This window comes from Nuphar pumila, chromosome 13 (genome assembly GCF_984573655.1).
Source record: "Nuphar pumila chromosome 13, dmNupPumi1.hap1.1, whole genome shotgun sequence".
Lineage (NCBI taxonomy): Eukaryota > Viridiplantae > Streptophyta > Magnoliopsida > Nymphaeales > Nymphaeaceae > Nuphar > Nuphar pumila.
In genome coordinates this window covers 71,584,600-71,604,678 of record NC_143261.1, presented here as the reverse complement: position 1 = coordinate 71,604,678, position 20,079 = coordinate 71,584,600, and the positions used below count along the sequence as shown (strand labels likewise).

The 20,079-nt window shown below is 37.6% G+C and overlaps 1 protein-coding gene across 7 annotated transcripts in view; it reads right to left on the bottom strand.

Annotated features, from left to right (window-relative positions):
• Positions 1 to 20,079, bottom strand: part of LOC149818670 (calcium/calmodulin-regulated receptor-like kinase 2) — a 107,554-nt gene that overhangs the window by 38,029 nt on the left and 49,446 nt on the right. For all 7 annotated transcript variants that reach the window (XM_089985037.1, XM_089985041.1, XM_089985043.1 and 4 more), the window contains exon 4: positions 4,403 to 4,556. In XM_089985037.1, coding sequence (XP_089841163.1) covers positions 4,403 to 4,556 — 154 coding nt within the window. The remainder of the gene's footprint in view (positions 1 to 4,402; positions 4,557 to 20,079) is intronic.

The following is a 20,079-nucleotide window of genomic DNA, read 5'->3' as shown; positions in this document are numbered from 1 at the left end:
TGCATTGATCCCTAACACTTTACTTGATAGAGAGCCGCAGCTCCATAACATCTTACATATAAAGAATACCCTAATAGGGTAATTTACATAAGGGGTTTACACAACCCAAGTGCCAGCACAAATCTGTAAATCATGGTAGAACTGAACTGTGTGCATTCGATTTGGCTCCTAACACTTCACTCGATGGAGAGTGGCTGCTCCATAACGTCTTATATATAAAGAATACCCTAATAGGGTAATTTACATAAAGGGTTTACACAAACAAATACCACAGCAACACCATCAACTACAACAGAATAAAACAAACTGTACACAATAAAATATCAACCCTGACACTAATAAGATGCCTGCGATGAATATGACGATAGTGTCCCACGTTAGATGGCAAAATTACCAACCTTCCCCTGTGTAATGTGACACTACTTCCCAACACGCCCCCTCAAGTTGTACATTGTTCTGGAACACATACAACTTGCTCTTTAAATAATGATGCCTCATGCTTGATACGCCCTTTGAGAATACATCGACAACTTGATGATCTGAGCTTATGAATTTAGCTTTTATTTCTTCAGACTCAATCTTATCTCTAACAAAATTGCATTGAATCTGAAAATGTGGGGATGACTGACATAAGGCTTCTAATCCATATAATTTCTGATATAACTGCGCTAATGCTCTATATTAAGCTTTTATGCTGGATGGAGCTACTGATTTCTGTTTTCTACTTTTCCACGGAATGAGATTCTTGCCTAGAAATACATAATAACTAGTGATTGATCTTCACTGATCTAGGTCTCCTGGCCAATCAGCATCAAAATAGCCATAACTGATTGAATTGCATAATTTGTAGAATCGTTTTTAAAGAAAACCGGTCCATGAGCAATACTACCTTTAGTATATCTCAAAATCCTTTTGAGGGCTTCCATATGCACAGTAGTGGAAGCATACATGAATTGACAAACCTGGTTCCCAACATATGCTATATCTGGCCTTGTGATTGTTAAATATTGTAATACTCTTGCCATGCTCATGTACTTTTCTGGATCTTTTATCAACACTCATGACAGCTTTTTATTGATACTGCAAGGGGTATCAACAGGTTTATATCCAGCATGTTATATCTTTTTAAAATATCAAACGCACATACTTCTGTTTAGTTAGCTTTAACTCACTTTCCTGTCTATCAACCTCAATGCCAAGAAAATACCTTAACTAACCCAGATCTTTCATAGAAAATTTATCCTGCAAAAATCTTTTCACATCATCAATGAGATCCAATAAACTTCCTATGAATAACAATATCGTCAACATACACGGGCACTATCTCAACACTCACTCCTCTTCTATATATGAATAATGGATGACTAATTGCTGCCCTTAAAAAACCTCTCCTTTTTTTAGAGAAAAGGCAAATATTTTTTATTCATTCGATGTTCATCTTACAAAGCTGATTTACATATAATACAAAGCATGTATAAAAGGCTAAACACCTTCCTAGTTTCCCTGTCAAAACAGTATTCCTCATGCAGTGCAAGGCGCAATAATCTACATTTCCATCATTGCCATGGTTAAAATTCGGTTCTGAACTGCCTGCAAATTAGGGAGAACTCCCTCAAAAATGACTTTGTTGCAAATCAGCGGGCTACAAGGCTGGTCTGATGATGCATTCCTCCTAAACTTGATGTGCATCTCCCTAAACCAGCTGCAATCAGCAAAGAGGTGTACCGTACTCTCCACGCTCTTCTCGCATAGGCTGCATCTACTTGCTAATTTAAAACCCAGATTTTGCAAAAAAATATTCAGTTTTAACTCTCCCGTGTACACCAACCATCCAAAAAACAAAGATCTTGGGGGTAACCCCTTCTCCCAAAGGCTCTTTTTTGGCAACCCTGTGACCGAAGGGGCGCCCTGTACCTCATAACAAGACGCTACCGAGTGTAGACCTTCCTTATCATGCACCCACATAAGCTCATCATTGCTATCCTTATCATTGGACTAACCTTTAGATCTGAATTCTTTACGGCCCTGATACCATGTAAATCATGGTAGAACTGAATTTTGTGCAGCCGATTTGGCCCCTAACACTTTACTCGATAAAGAAGGGTTGCTCCATAATGTCTTGTTAGGGTAACTTACATAAAGGGTTTTACACAAAACAAACATTACAGCAATACCATCAATTTCAACGGAATAACACATAACTGTATACAGTAAAATATCAACTCTGCCACTAATAAGATGCATGTGCTGAATATGATGATATTTTTTAGTGGCAAAGTTGCTATCTAACAGGGCATCAAGGTTGGTATTTTACATTTGTTTTTGTTTTTATAAGACTTAAAACATTATAATTATGTTTCGATTGTGTATTTTGAAATATTTAAGTTTTTCGGTATTTTTTCTTATTTTTATGTTTTTTGTATTTTTATTTTAAATAATGTTATTCTTTTGTGATCCCCTAGGTGATGCATCTAAACAAATGTTTGTTTGGATGGAGCTGAATGTTAGAAATGAATTTATGTTTAATTGTTTAGATTCGTTAATGATTTTTTTTTAAGTTACATTTTTTTAGCTTCATAAATTGTGTTGAATATATATTATCTATTATTTTTAAGTACTTATTGTAATTTTTAAAAAAAAATGATTTTTTTTCTATTTTTGGTCCCTAGGCACCTAGCCTCCAACTAGCACTTTTGAGTTTTGACTATAATTTGATTATGACACAGTAAAATGTAATGGGAACAAGAGGAATACAAATAGAGCTACCAAGGGTATACAATAGACAGCAAGAGAGTGCTCAAACACAAGTTCACAAAGGCACAATACACAAGTCAAACAATGGCTAATACAAAAGATTACAATAGCCACTAATGGGATACAAAAGAATACAAAACACTTAAAAAATATGATCTTTATTATGAGATAATGCTTAGAAAAGCATTGAGACAAGAGGGGAAAGCACCCCCTTTATATACACTCTTAGAGGGCTCAAAGAGCCGTTGAGATCTCCCCAACGACTCTTTGGACATTTTACCAAAATGCCCATAACAAAAAATAGAAAACAAAATACAGAAAAAATAAGAATAAAAAAATGTAAGACGTGTGCCCCTAATGGGCACAACCTATTACAATACTGTGAAAAGACAAAAATACCCCTAATGGGTATTACCTATTACAACATTAGAAATATTATAAAAATATATATATACACATATATATGAATATATATATGTATATGTATATATGTACAATGTGAATATATATATACATGTACAGCTTAACATGAACTCCCTAAAGAAGCACTTGAGATTAGATGCCCAAAATATTCTTAAGACACAGTAATCAGCCAAGCCACTAAACAAAGTTAGTAAAAGTTGTAAACAAGAAGGAAGAGAGAGAGAGAGAGAGAGAGGAAACTTAAGGGTTGCAACTAAAACCAAAGCCCCAAACTTCTATTCCATCATTCATGTGTAGTACAAGAAGCAAGGACTCACCCCTTTATAAACCCCTTTACTTGGTCCTCACGTGATCCTAGCCTAATCGAGACATACCTAACCATGGGCATGAGTTGGATAAGGTTGCACAGCCTTCCACAAGTCCTTGGGTTCCCTTGGTACATGGATAACCCATGCATGGCCAAAAACCCTGTTTTAGGTCATCCACCAAATACAGTGCATGTCCTTTGGTATTTCCAAGGTGCATGATGTTTCCCATGATGCACGGATAACCCTTGCATGGCCAAATCCCCTATTTTAGGTCATGCACTAAATTTGGTACATGTGCTACGGTGTTTTCAAGGTAAATGGCTTTAACCCCCAAAGAAGCCCACTGATTATGGACCATGAGAATGGATTCAAGCCCATGATCCATGACTCAACCCAGATCCATGTAACAAAAGATGAACCCAATTCACTGGCAAGTAGCTTAAGAATTTCTTATATAGCTAAACAAATATAGTTTTTTTAACAAACAAAAGAAGAAGAATGTAACATTGATTACCAGGGCAACATTTGTAAAATAAGGCAACTCAATATCACCAGTCACAGTATCTACAAATTTTGACCACACATATTTATGAATTTCATGCACCCATTGATATAAGATTTTCTTGAGAAACAGTTATGCAACTGGATATATGATTGGAAAATATGAAAAAAGAAAGGATATATGAAATACTACCACACAACTTCATCTGTCCAGCCTAGTTGGTCATAACACAATAAATCATAATGAATGCTTTGCATGGATTCATAGAGCAGGATATTCAGAAGATGCCCACATTTTTTTTTCAGAATAGTGCAGATGCCCACTTAAGCATCATGTAATAACACTTCCTATTGTAAATCTAGGTGCAGCAAAACCAGGTTAATTTCTACTTGTTTGAAGTTTAATCTAAATTAACCTCCGTCTGGAACTCCTTCTCGCCTTGGCTCGAGTTAGATGCCAGTACCTTCACAGCAACCACTCCACCTGTTGGCATCACAGCTCTATACACAGGACCAAAAGATCCCTGTCCAAGAATGGTTGTGAAATTCTCGGTGGCCTTTTGTATATCCCTGAACACAGCAATTTTAGAATGATATTAATATGAAGACATAACTTCATGCCGAACCCAGTCAAAGGTTGATATAACATAATAAAACAGAAAGCAATCCCAGAACAACATTATGAAAACAGTATATAATGCAGTTCTACAGGGTCTTGGAGAAGGGCATTATGCTGACATGAGGACAAAATGCAAGAATCTTTTCAACTTTGAGATAAATAGCAATAACTTCAATAAAATTACCTCCCCTTTCTATCATCAAGATGTTAAAATAAAAGTAATAATACCATAATACCCGATAGGGGTATTATGGTCATTTCACAAAGTACCCCATAGGAGTACTTATTTTGTTTCTCTTATTTTACTGTTTTTTATTTTTCTTTTTATTTTTTAATATGTATTTTTTGGATACCGAAAAGGGGCCCCACAATGGAGTTGTTGGGGCCCCCAACGGTCACATATGTGACCGTTGGGGGCTCCCAACGACTCTATTGGGAGCCCCTTTGGTCTCCTTTTCTTATAAATAGGGGGAACCCCCCATGTATGTGGTATTGCTCTTGAGAGCTCCTCTTCAATAATAGTGATATTATTTTTCATGTGTGTTGCCTTTTTATAAGGCCCTTTGTATATCCCTTAGTGGATTTCCTCTCTTGTGCTTGTTGCACTTGTCCGTGTGGGACATAGTGAATGCTTTAGCATTCTTGGCTTCTTCCGCTTATTTCATTACATGGTATCAAAGCCATACGATCTTCTAAAGGTAAAATCTTGTCTCTCTCTACTTCCTTTCTTTCTCACATCTTCATTGTGTAGCAATGGAAGTCAAGATCGATTTATCATTCAAACTCAATGGAAAAAATTACATGATGTGGGCATCCGCAATGGAGAATAATCTCAAAGGCAAGAAGCTTTGGGGTTATGTAATGGGAACCGTTCCGGAACCCCAACTTAAGCTCACAAAGATGGAAGGAGATCAAGAGAAAGCACTTGAAGGCGATGCTCGTCTCAAGGCCATTGAAGATTATAATCATCAAATGGAAGATTGGGAGAGCAACCATGCAAAAATCCTAGCATGGTTTATGAATAATGTCGAACTCAAGGTATGTGCAAATATTGCAAAATTCCGCCAGGCAAATGAAGCTTGGTTTTTTATGAAGGGTATGTTTACCCAAAAGGATCTTGCAATAGCTTATTTCTTGCAAGAAAAAGTAAGAACCACAAAACAAGGTGACATGAGCATACAAGATTACTATAGTGCTCTAAATCCTTTGTGGGATGAATTGGCTCTTTTAGAGCCTAAATGGGTATCTATGGAGGATGTGGTTCTAAGACAAAAACAAATGGAACAAGATAGATTGTTTCAATTTTTATTTGGGCTTCGTCCCGAATTTGAACAAGTGAGATCCTCACTTTTCCATAGATCCATGTTTCCTCCCTTGGAAGAGGCTATTGCCGATATTACTCAAGAAGAGACTAGGCATAGCATGGGTAAAAGCATAGAGGAAGTTCTTGCCGTATCTAAACCCGGCAATCATGTTAAAACATACAAACCACCTCATTTTGGTAAGCAAGGGAGTGGTGGAAGAAAAATGATTATATGTCACCATTGTTATGAGCCGGGACATATTAAACCCGTTTGCCCAAAGCTAAATGGGGCATTGAAGCCAAAGGTGGCTTCCGTTGAAGAATCCACCACCAAAAAAGATGACGGCAAGAATGGGGATATCAAAGATACTCTTGGACAAATCTCCTTGACTCTTCAACAAATTCTAAAGGTCACTTCTTCCACCTCCGGTGCCGCCATTGCCTCATCATCACCTCCCGGTACGTACTCTTGGATTTTAGATTCCGGAGCCTCTTTTCACATGACTCCTCATGAAAATGCATTAACCAATGTGCACGCCAATTCAAAATTATCTTGTGTCTCTACGGCCGATGGAACTTTTCTCAAAATAAATGATATTGGAACTCTTGATTCTAAAAATATTCAAAATTTTCTTGTTCCAAAAGTTAGAATAGTTCCAAAATTAAATCTTAACCTCTTTTCCGTTTCTCAAATAGCCGACCATGGATGTGAAATATCTTTCTCATCCCAAGGGTGCTTTGTGCAGGATCTCCGGTCCGGGAAGCGGATTGGGCAAGGCCATAGGAAGGGAGACCTTTATTTTATGGATAACTTAACACTTCCAAATACCTCATTTTGTACTTATGTCCAAGACAAAAATATTGAAACTTGGCATAAAAGACTTGGACATCCAAGTTACTCTAAAATGTATCTTTTTCCTTTTGGAAACAAGTTTTGTAAAGAAAAAGATATCAATTGCAAAGATTGCATTTTTGGAAAAAATGAAGTCTACTCCTTTTCCTATTAGAACTTTTCTGACAACAAGACCTTTTGAATTGGTGCATTCCGATGTATGGGGGCCATCTCCGGTTTTATCCAAAGGTGGTTATTCGTATTATGTTACGTTTATTGATGATTATACTAGATACGTATGGATTTATTTTTTTAATGCTAAATCGGAAGTTTTTAACTTCTTCAAAGAATTTCATGCAAAAGTTCAAAATCAATTTCAAAGTCAAATATCCATTCTTAGATCTGATTCGGGTGGAGAGTACTTATCAAATGATTTTCAATCATATCTAAAACAACATGGCATTTGTCATAAAAAATCTTGCCCAAGGACTCCTCAACAAAACGGTCTAGCGGAGAGAAAACATAGACATATTTTAGAAACCACTAGATGCTTACTCATTTCTAAAAATATTCCTAAAATTTTTTGGGTTGAAGCCGTGTTGACCTCCACCTATTTAATCAATAGGATGCCATCTTCAAAATTGAATAATATCTCTCCTTATGAAAAACTTTTCAATATGACACCCGACTACAATCGTCTTCGTATTTTCGGGTGTAAATGCTTTGTTCTTTTGCATAAAAGAGATAAATTGTCACCTAAAGCAATAGAATGCGTATTTTTAGGATATGGTGAAAATCAAAAGGGCTATAGATGCTTTGACTATAAGAACAATAAATTATTTGTTTCCAAAGATGTGACGTTTTTAGAAGATGAAAATGGATTTGAAATTTTGGAAAAACCAAATGAAATTGATTATATGTTTATCAATGATCTTTTAGAAGACTCAAATGATGATCTTTTGAGTCATCCGGAATCTTTAGAAAATACTCATGATAATGATGTATCACCAACTAATGGTGACAATCTCCAAGTATACACTCGGCGTGAGGAAGCACAACCTATTAGTGCTTTAGAAAAATTCTTGCGGCTTAATGAACCCCTAGAAGAAACCGCTCTTAGGCGTTCTTCTAGAGAATCCATTCCACCAAATAGGTTTGTCTCATATGAAACTCTCTCACCTAAATATAGAGCTTGTCTAATTGCCTTGCATTCTTACTATGAACCTTCCCACTATAATCAAGCAAAAAATATTCCTCATTGGGTTGAAGCAATGAAAGTTGAACTAGATGCTTTAAATAAGGCTAAAACTTGGGAAATAGTTCATCTTCCTCCAAATAAAAAAGCTATAGGATGTCGATGGGTCTACAAAGTCAAAACAAAAAGTGATGGTTCCCTAGAACGTTATAAAGCTAGATTAGTTGCTAAGGGATATTCACAAGAATATGGCATCGATTATGAGGAGACTTTTGCCCCCGTGGCTCGCATGACAAGTGTTAGAACTCTAATAGCAGTAGCATCATCTAAGAAATGGCCTATATTTCAATTAGATGTTAAAAATGCTTTTCTTAATGGTCAGTTGAATGAAAAAGTATATATGGACCCTCCGCCGGGAATTAATGTTAACCAAGGTCAAACTCTTCGGTTATTAAAAGCTTTATATGGTCTTAAACAAGCCCCTAAGGCATGGTATGATAGATTTAGTGCTATCATGTTAAAATTGGGATTTCGTTCATGTTATACTGACACTGCTCTCTTTGTTAAACGTGCAGGTAATAGTATCATCATCCTTCTGCTTTATGTTGATGATATGATCATCACTGGCAATGATGAAAGTGGTATTCTTAATGTTAAAAATATGTTAAAACATAATTTTGATATGTCTGATCTGGGTTTTCTCAGGTACTTTCTTGGTATAGAAGTAGCATACTCTCTTCGAGGGTATATACTGTCACAGATGAAGCTTGCTGCAGACATATGTTCCAAATCTGGGATTTCAGATGACAAAAAGGTGGAGACTCCCGAGGTTATCAATGCTAAACTACGACTGGAGGATGGAGTTCTGCTGGATGATCCTACGCCCTACAGGCAACTCATAGGCTCCCTCACCTATCTGACTATCACCAGGCCGGATATTGCTCATGTTGTGCACTATGCAAGTCAATTTCAGCATGCTCCTACATCTGTGCATATGAGTGCTGTGCTCCGGATCATTCGATACATCAAAAATACTTTGACTAAAGGGTTATTCCTATCCTCAATCTCTTCCTTAGACTTACTGGCTTATACTGATGCTGACTGAGGAGGAAACCCAAATGATCGAATCTCAACTACTGGCTTTTGTGTTTTTCTAGGAGATTCACTAATTGCTTGGAGGTGCAAGAAACAGCAGAAAGTCTCGTTGTCTTCTACTGAAGCAGAATACAGGGCTATGGCAACCACTACAATGGAGCTTGTGTGGCTTCGAAGTCTTCTTCAAGATATGGGAGTCGAAATTACCGGTGCTTCGAAGCTTTGTTGCGACAACAAAAGTGCCATCTATATTGCCAGCAACCACACCTTTCATGAAAGGACGAAACATATTGAGATGGACTGTCATTATGTACGTGATGAATATCTTCGTGGGACAGTTACACTGCCATATGTCACTTCGGAATATCAACTTGCAGATTTCTTTACCAAAGCCCTGCCTGCTCCTCGCTTCTTGTTCCTTCTTGGCAAACTTTCGGTCATTCCCCCGTAAAGTTTGAGAGGGGGTGTTAAAACACATGTAATAATACCATAATACCCGATAGGGGTATTATGGTCATTTCACAAAGTACCCCATAGGGGTACTTATTTTGTTTCTCTTATTTTACTGTTTTTTATTTTTCTTTTTATTTTTTAATATGTATTTTTTGGATACCGAAAAGGGGCTCCACAATGGAGTCGTTGGGGCCCCCAACGGTCACATATGTGACCGTTGGGGGCTCCCAACGACTCTATTGGGAGCCCCTTTGGTCTCCTTTTCTTATAAATAGGGGGAACCCCCCATGTATGTGGTATTGCTCTTGAGAGCTCCTCTTCAATAATAGTGATATTATTTTTCATGTGTGTTGCCTTTTTATAAGGCCCTTTGTATATCCCTTAGTGGATTTCCTCTCTTGTGCTTGTTGCACTTGTCCGTGTGGGACATAGTGAATGCTTTAGCATTCTTGGCTTCTTCCGCTTATTTCATTACACAAGATTCAAGAATGACCACATATACACCGACCTATTCAATTTATTTCACTGCTTGAAAGTGTATATCACATATGTAGCCATCTATATCAATATATGGATAGCGCAAAAATATAAGAAGACTACAACTGAAGGTCAAAATCTGTTTCAATTGCAGCATCTTAATCAAGAGATCCCAGGTGCAAGTTCCGTGCATGTGAAAGACATCAAATACAAAAGCTCTCCTGGGGTTTCCTTCTGTCACTTATATTTTCATCAGGAAGGCTCACCTCTAAAAGAAACCACAGTCAATGCAGCCTTCACCTACTACAGAGACCACTATGAACAAGGTTAGTGTCACCAAATCGTTAATGAAGGTGATATTAAGTGAACCCTAGACTGAAGGTGAAGGATCCCATAAATCTGACTGTATGGGAGCAAATGTCACAGTAGATTGAGAAGCATAAGAAAAAAAGGGGATAAGAACAAACATACACAGCTCATAGTTATCATAGAATCTCCTAATTATATTATCCTGGTCAGCTCTTATGGCAATAAACTCCTTGAGATACCTAACATAACACAAAGAGTGATAACCAAAAAAGATAAATTTGAATTATAGTTGAAATCTAGGACCAATGGTGGCAAAAGGGAAGATAAAAAGAATGCAATCAATGTAATACAATCTATGCGGGTGCGGGTGCGGGTGCAGGGGCAGGGGTGCAGCACTTTCAAAAAACTTGAGTGCGGGGGTGCGGCAAAATATATATATATATATATATATATATATATATATATATATATATATATATATATATATATAAAGTTCAAAAGTTGGACATAAATGAGCCTGGGTGCGTTGACCGCATCGGGTGCGCACCCGCATCCATGTTGCGTTGCATCGACACGGGTGCGGCACCTAGTTGGCCGGGTCCCTGTGACATAGAATACAATGTTAATACAGTTCGAGACAATAAATCCATTTTTAAGTTTTTCAAAAGGGGGAGGGGGGTTAAAAAGCCCTAACTTTCTTTCGAAGACAAGTTGTGGAAGGGCCAATATCTAGTTGCTTTGTCTAGGACAATGTCATGGAATGAGGTTTGGACTAAGTTTCAATTGGAACCTATGTCACATAGGTGCAGGTGCGGGTGCGGGGGTGCGAGAGTTTGGGTCTAGATCAAATATGGATCTAGATTCATACCCAAACCCCTATTTTCTCTCTCTTATTAACTCCACCTAAAGGTGTCAATGGGTCGGGTCTGGTTAGGACCCAGGTGGTGTAAAACCGAATCTTTAGTTGCAAGAAGAAGATAATGGATAGGAGAAGAAGCTGCTGCAATAACCCAAAACGTCAAAAAGAGGGACGACTAGGCTCTTTTCCTTATATTAAACAAACTTTCTAATTTACATAAACATTTACAGTATTGCCCTATATTAACAACAATATAATATACAAGGAAAGGGGCAAAACTGAAAAATACAATTCAGCACTCATAATAAAACATGATAAACAAAAAATAACTTCAGCATAGACCAAATCTGGATCCAGATCGTGAATCCAGGCAAGGATGTCACATCTCAACAGCCTCCCTCAAGTTGTGCATGGTGAGAACCATGGACAACTTGTTCTTTAAAAACCATAACCGTTGTTTACTCAAGCCTAAACAAATCAGTCACTTACTCTTCCGTTCCAATGAACTTGGCCTCAATCTCTCCATTGTCAATTTTGCTTTGAATGAAATGTTGATCTATTTCAATATGCTTAGTTCTCCCATGTTGAATGGGATTAAGAGAGATCTTAATAGCACTCTAATTATCACAGAATAATATGGAACATAGCATGTTTTTGTAATGAAATAAGCGGAAGAAACCAAGAATGCTAAAGCATTCACTATGTCCCACACGGACAAGTGCAACAAGCACAAGAGAGAAAATCCACTAAGGGATATACAAAGGGCCTTATAAAAAGGCTACACACATGAAAAATAATATCACTATTATTGAAGAGGAGCTCTCAAGAGCAATACCACATACATGGGGGGTTCCCCCTATTTATAAGAAAAGGAGACCAAAGGGGCTCCCAATAGAGTCGTTGGGAGCCCCCAACGGTCACATATGTGACCGTTGGGGGCCCCAACGGTCACATATGTGACCGTTGGGGGCCCCAACGACTCCATTGTGGGGCCCCTTTTCGGTATCCAAAAAATACAAAAATAAAAATAAAAAGAAAAATAAAAAATAGTGAAATAAAAGAAACAAAATAAGTACCCCTATGGGGTACTTTGTGAAATGACCATAATACCCCTATCGGGTATTATGGTATTATTACATATGTTTTAACACCCCCCCCTCAAACTTTACGGGGGAATGACCGAAAGTTTGCCAAGGAGGAACAAGAAGCGAGGAGCAGGCAGGGCTTTGGTGAAGAAATCGGCAAGTTGATATTCTGAAGTGACATATGGCAGTGTTACTGTCCCACGAAGATATTCATCACGTACATAATGACAGTCAATTTCAATATGTTTCGTCCTCTCATGGAAAGTGTGGTTGCTGGCAATGTAGATGGCACTTTTGTTATCGCAACAAAGCTTCGAAGCCCCGGTAATTTCGACTCCCATATCTTGAAGAAGACTTCGAAGCCACACCAGCTCCATTGTAGTAGTTGCCATAGCCCTGTATTCTGCTTCAGTAGAAGACAATGAGACTTTCTGCTGTTTCTTGCACCTCCAAGCAATTAGCGAATCTTCTAGGAACACACAAAAACCAGTAGTTGAGATTCGATCATTTGGGTTTCCTCCCCAGTCAGCATCAGTATAAGCTAGTAAATCTAAGGAAGAGAATGAGGATAGGAATAGCCCTTTAGTCAAAGTATTTTTAATATATCGAATGATCCGGAGCACAGCACTCATATGCACAGATGTAGGAGCATGCTGAAATTGGCTTGCAGAGTGCACAGCATGAGCAATATCGGGCCTGGTGATAGTCAGATAGGTGAGGGAGCCTATGAGTTGCCTGTAGGGCGTAGGATCATCCAGCAGAACTCCATCCTCCAGTCGTAGTTTAGCATTGATAACCTCGGGAGTTTCCACCTTTTTATCATCTGCAATCCCAGATTTGGAACATATGTCTGCAGCAAGCTTCATCTGTGACAATATATACCCTCGAGGAGAGTATGCAACTTCTATACCAAGAAAGTACCTGAGAAAACCCAGATCAGACATATCAAAATTATGTTTTAACATATTTTTAACTTTAAGAATACCGCTTTCATCATTGCCAGTGATGATCATATCATCAACATAAAGCAGAAGGATGATGATACTATTACCTGCATGTTTAACAAAAAGAGCAGTGTCAGTATAACAGGAGCGAAATCCCAATTGTAACATGATAGCACTAAATCTATCATACCAAGCCTTAGGGGCTTGTTTAAGACCATATAAGGCTTTTAATAACCAAAGGGTTTGACTTTGGTTAACACTGATTCCCGACGGAGGGTCCATATATACTTCTTCATTCAACTGACCATTAAGAAAGGCATTTTTAACATCTAATTGGAATATAGGCCATTTCTTAGATGATGCTACCGCAATTAAAGTTCTAACGCTTGTCATGCGAGCCACGGGAGCAAAAGTTTCCTCATAATCGATGTCATATTCTTGTGAGTATCCCTTAGCAACTAATCTAGCTTTATAACGCTCTAGGGAACCATCACTTTTTGTTTTGACTTTGTAGACCCATCGACATCCTATAGCTTTCTTATTTGGAGGAAGGTGAACTATTTTCCAAGTTTTAGCTTTATTTAAAGCATCTAGTTCAACTTTCATTGCTTCAACCCAATGAGGTATACTTTTTGCTTGATTATAATGGGAGGGTTCATAGTAAGAATGCAAGGCTATTAGACAAGCTCTATATTTAGGTGAAAGAGTTTCATATGAGACAAACCTATTTGGTGGAATGGATTCTCTAGAAGAACGCCTAAGGGAGGTTTCTTCTAGGGGCTCATTAAGCCGCAAGAATTTTTCTAAAGCACTAATAGGTTGGGCTTCCTCACGCCGAGTGTATACTTGAAGATTGTCACCATTAGTTGATGATACATCATTATCATGAGAATCATGAGTATTTTCTAAAATTTCCGGATGACTCAAAGAGTCATCATTTGAATCTTCTAAAAGATCATTGATAAACATATAATCAATTTCATTTGATTTTTCCAATATGTCAAATCCATTTTCATCTTCTAAAAAGGTTACATCTTTGGAGACAAATAACTTATTGTTTTTATGATCAAAGCATCTATAGCCTTTTTTATTTTCACCATATCCTAAAAATACACATTCTATTGCTTTAGGTGACAATTTATCTCTTTTATGTAAAAGAACAAAGCATTTACACCCAAAAATCCGAAGACGATTGTAGTCGGGTGTCATATTAAAAAGTTTTTCATAAGGAGAGATAATATTCAATTTTGAAGATGGCATCCTATTGATTAAATAGGTGGAGGTTAACACGGCTTCAGCCCAAAAATTTTTAGGAATATTTTTAGAAATGAGTAAGGATCTAGTGGTTTCCAAAATATGCCTATGTTTTCTTTCCGCTAGACCGTTTTGTTGAGGAGTTCTTGGGCAAGATTTTTGATGACAAATGCCATGTTGTTTTCGATATGATTGAAAATCATTTGATAAGTACTCTCCACCCGAATCGGATCTAAGAATGGATATTTGACTTTGAAATTGATTTTGAATTTTTGCATGGAATTCTTTAAAGAAGTTAAAAACTTCCGATTTAAAGTTAAGAAAATAAATCCATACATATCTAGTATAATCATCAATAAAAGTAACATAATATGAATAACCACCTTTAGATAGAACCGGAGATGGCCCCCAAACATCGAAATGCACCAATTCAAAAGGTCTTGTTGTCACAAAGGATCTAATAGGAAAAGGAGTAGACTTCATTTTGCCAAAAATGCAATCTTTGCAATTGATATCTTTTTCTTTACAAAACTTGTGTCCAAAAGGAAAAAGATACATTTTAGAGTAACTTGGATGTCCAAGCCTTTTATGCCAAGTTTCAATATTTTTGTCTTGGACATAACTACAAAATGAGGTATTTGGAAGCATTAAATTATCCATAAAATAAAGGTCTCCCTTCCTATGGCCTTGCCCAATCCGCTTCCCGGACCGGAGATCATGCACAAAGCACCCTTGGGATGAGAAAGATATTTCACATCCATGGTCGGCTATTTGAGAAACGGAAAAGAGGTTAAGATTTAATTTTGGAACTATTCTAACTTTTGGAACAAGGAAATTTTGAACATTTTTAGAATCAAGAGTTCCAACACCATTTATTTTGAGAAAAGTTCCATCGGCCGTAGAGACACAAGACATTTTTGAATTGGTGTGCACATTGGTTAATGCATTTTCATGAGGGGTCATGTGAAAAGAAGCTCCGGAATCTAAAATCCAAGAGTACGTACCGGGAGGTAATGATGAGGCAATGGCGGCACCGGAGGTGGAAGAAGTGACCTTTAAAATTTGTTGAAGAGCCAAGGAGATTTGTCCAAGAGTATCTTTGAGATCCCCGTTCTTGCCGTCATCTTCTTTGGTGGTGGATTCTTCAACGAAAGCCACCTTTGGCTTGAATGCTCCATTAAGCTTTGGGCAAACGGGTTTAATATGTCCCGGCTCATAACAATGGTGACATATAATCATTTTTCTTCCACCACTCCCTTGCTTACCAAAATGAGGTGGTTTGTATGTTTTAACATGATTGTCGGGTTTAGATACGGCAAGAACTTCCTCTATGCTTTTACCCATGCTATGCCTAGTCTCTTCTTGAGTAATATCGGCAATAGCCTCTTCCAAGGGAGGAAACATGGATCTATGGAGAAGTGAGGATCTCACTTGTTCAAATTCGGGACGAAGCCCAAATAAAAATTGAAACAATCTATCTTGTTCCATTTGTTTTTGTCTTAGAACCACATCCTCCATAGATACCCATTTAGGCTCTAAAAGAGCCAATTCATCCCACAAAGGATTTAGAGCACTATAGTAATCTTGTATGCTCATGTCACCTTGTTTTGTGGTTCTTACTTTTTCTTGCAAGAAATAAGCTATTGCAAGATCCTTTTGGGTAAACATACCCTTCATAAAAAACCAAGCTTCATTTGCCCGGCGGAATTTTGCAATATTTGCACATACCTTGAGTTCGACATTATTCATAAACCATGCTAGGATTTTTGCATGGTTGCTCTCCCAATCTTCCATTTGATGATTATAATCTTCAATGGCCTTGAGACGAGCATCGCCTTCAAGTGCTTTCTCTTGATCTCCTTCCATCTTTGTGAGCTTAAGTTGGGGTTCCGGAACGGTTCCCATTACATAACCCCAAAGCTTCTTGCCTTTGAGATTATTCTCCATTGCGGATGCCCACATCATGTAATTTTTTCCATTGAGTTTGAATGATAGATCGATCTTGACTTCCATTGCTACACAATGAAGATGTGAGAAAGAAAGGAAGTAGAGAGAGACAAGATTTTACCTTTAGAAGATCGTATGGCTTTGATACCATGTAATGAAATAAGCGGAAGAAGCCAAGAATGCTAAAGCATTCACTATGTCCCACACGGACAAGTGCAACAAGCACAAGAGAGGAAATCCACTAAGGGATATACAAAGGGCCTTATAAAAAGGCAACACACATGAAAAATAATATCACTATTATTGAAGAGGAGCTCTCAAGAGAAATACCACATACATGGGGGGTTCCCCCTATTTATAAGAAAAGGAGACCAAAGGGGCTCCCAATAGAGTCGTTGGGAGCCCCCAACGGTCACATATGTGACCGTTGGGGGCCCCAACGACTCCATTGTGGGGCCCCTTTTCGGTATCCAAAAAATACAAAAATAAAAAGAAAAAGAAAAATAAAAAATGGTGAAATAAAAGAAACAAAATAAGTACCCCTATGGGGTACTTTGTGAAATGACCATAATACCCCTATCGGGTATTATGGTATTATTACATATGTTTTAACAGTTTTGACCTAATTCCTCAAGCAAGTTTCTAACCCACATTATCTTTGAAGTTGTTGCAGCCATTGCAGCCTATGTACTAGATCGTGCAAGTGCCTTTTGTTTCTTACTGTTCCATAAAACAATATTAGTTCCAAGAAATACGATATATCCTGAAACTGATCTTCGTTCATCTGGATCACCTGCCCAATCCGCATCTGAATAAACCATTATGGTCATAACATTATTTGTTTCACTTCCTCTCTTGTAACACAGACCGTCACCCAAAGTGCCTTTCAGGTACCGAAGTATCCTCTTGACAGCTTTCACATGGCTGGTTTTTGGAACATGCACGTATTGTGACACTTGGTTCATAGCATAAACAATATCCAGCCTTGTGAATGTAAGGTATTGTAGCATATCCATGATACTCTTGTACTTGGTAGGATCATCATATAAACCTCCCTCATCACGACTAAGTTTTTTATTGGACTGGGAGTTAAGAGAGGCTTACAGTCTTTCATGTAGGCTTTGTTAAGTAAATCAATAGCACATTTATGTTGCATTAACACCAATTTGTCCTTTCCTCTATCAACTTCAACTCCCAAGAAATATTTCAGCTTACCCAGATCCTTCATCTTAAACCTACGACTCAAGATTTCTTTGATTTCCGCTATATGCTCCTCAAAATTTCCTGCAAGTATTATATCATCTACATAGATGAGTAGAATAGTTAGCCAGCCTTTACCTTTGTATAGAAAAAGAGAGTGATCAAGTTGTGATCTGACAAATCCATGCCTTTGAATCTCAAGGGAGAAGCTCTCAAACCAGGATATGGATGCTTGCTTAATACCATATATAGCCTTATTTAATTTGAATACATATTGATAGGAATCTTTTTTACTATATCCTTGAGGTTGCTCCATATAGACTTCCTCCTTCAAGTCTCCATGTAAAAATACATTCTTAACATCAGGTTGGCTTAACGTCCAGACTCAACAACAAGAGATAAAATAATGCGTATGGTCCCCATTTTCACCATTGGACTGAAGGTTTCATCACAGTCCAACTTGTATTCCTATGGGAAGCCTATTGCCACCAACCTGGCTTTGTACCTTTCTATACTTCCATTGGGTTTATATTTAATCTTATAAACCCAATTCGATCCCACAACATTTTTATCAACAGGTCTTGGAACGATGTCCCATGTTTGGCACTCATATAGCGCCCTTATCTACTCATTCATAGCTTCTATCCACTTATTCGATTTTGATGCAATATGATACGTTTTGGGCTCTTCATGATTCAAGACAGCAGTCAAGAATAATTGATGATCTATACTGAAATTTTCATAACCCATCTCTCTACTGGATGTCTGATTCGGTTGGATCTCCTCACATCTTATTGCATATGGCTGCCTTCAATGCTGGTTATATTATGCTGCAATGGATGTGTCTGATTCAGCCTCTACTTCCACGAGTTCAGAGGTATCGTTGCATAATTTTTTTGGGCTTTACACTTTCCCTTTGAATCTTGCCCTTCAGCTGGTTATTTTGATCATCATTCTGCTGAATGCCAGCTTGCGGTTCATGTAACGCAGTTCCACATAAATCACTATCAATGCTTTCTTGGGCTGATTCATCACTTTCTGCTGGAAAGAGTTCAGCACTCAGCCAAGGCCGATAATATTTAGCTGCTTGTACTATTGCGTAATCATCCCCTTTGCTGTCAAAATTTCTTTCATCAAAAACTACATTCCTCGATATGTGAATGCATTTAGTTTGAATATCGTTACATCGATATCCCTTATATTCATCAGCATAACCAACGGGCTTGCAGGTATGTGCCCTTTTATCAAATTTATTCCTTAAGGTCGCATCAATGTGCACATAACAAATGCAGCCATAAGCCTTCAAGAATCCATAGTTGGGCTGCCTACAAAAAAGTTCATAATATGGAGATCTGTCTTGAATTATTTTCATTGGCAGAATATTTATAATGTGAACTGCAGTGTAAAATGTCTTTGTTCATAAATAAGTAGGAATGCATCCTTTGTCCATCATCACTAAATCACTCTCAATAATAAGTTTGTTCTTTTGCTCAGCAAGGCCATTCTGCTGGGGTGGTCGAGGACATGATATTCTTCGATTGATCTCATCCATCTTAAGATATTCAATAAAATCATTAGAGGAGTATTCACCCTAGCCATCACACTAAAAATTCAAGATGAACAAGGAGAATTGATTTTGAACCATAGCATGAAAATTTTTTAATATGTCCAAAACCTCATGCTTATGTTTCATGAAATATATCCAAGTGTATCGGAAAAAGTTATCAATAAAGATCACATAGAAACGACTTCCAGAAGATGAACAATTAGGAGAGTGAATAATCTCAAAAGGTCTAGAAGCCCTTTTATTGATGAAAACAAATTGAAGTACATGACTCTTGGACACTTGACAACTATGACAAACTTGAGTCTGACAATCCTGACTCTCACTAGAAACTGAAATCAACTTATTAGAAACAAGTTTTCTAATAAAAGCTTCATTATAATGTGCAAGACGACTATGCCAAAGATTAGAATCACCCGACATTGACTCATTGACAAAACATGAAGACAAAATAAGACTCTTGGACTGTTGCAAGCCTTTATTGAATCCAGCCACAGATATTTCCCCGCCTTTCTCCTTCAGTGTAAGTCTTCTTCATGTGAAGATCCTTCACATAAATGGAAGAAGAGGTAAAAACAACACAGGAATTGGTATCATCAACTAACTTAGAGACTCCAGTATGAGTGTGGAGTGGCGAGTTCCATCCCCAGTAATGATTTTATCATTTCCAACATAAGGAATCAAGTTTCAAAATTTACTTGCATCCCCAGTAATATGATTGGCGACTCCTAAATCGACATACCAAACACCCTATTCATTTTGCTTCAAATTGAGCCCTGCAAGTGTTGCCAATAGAAGTTGTCTACCCACCAGTGTTTGGGACTCTGAACTTGCCTTTACATCTCCCACTTTATCTGTTGGTTTCCCTTGATTTTTAGCTTCTGAATTATATCTGGGATCATCTTTATACCATCAATCTTTCTTTACATGGCCTAGCTTTTTGCAAACATAACATGT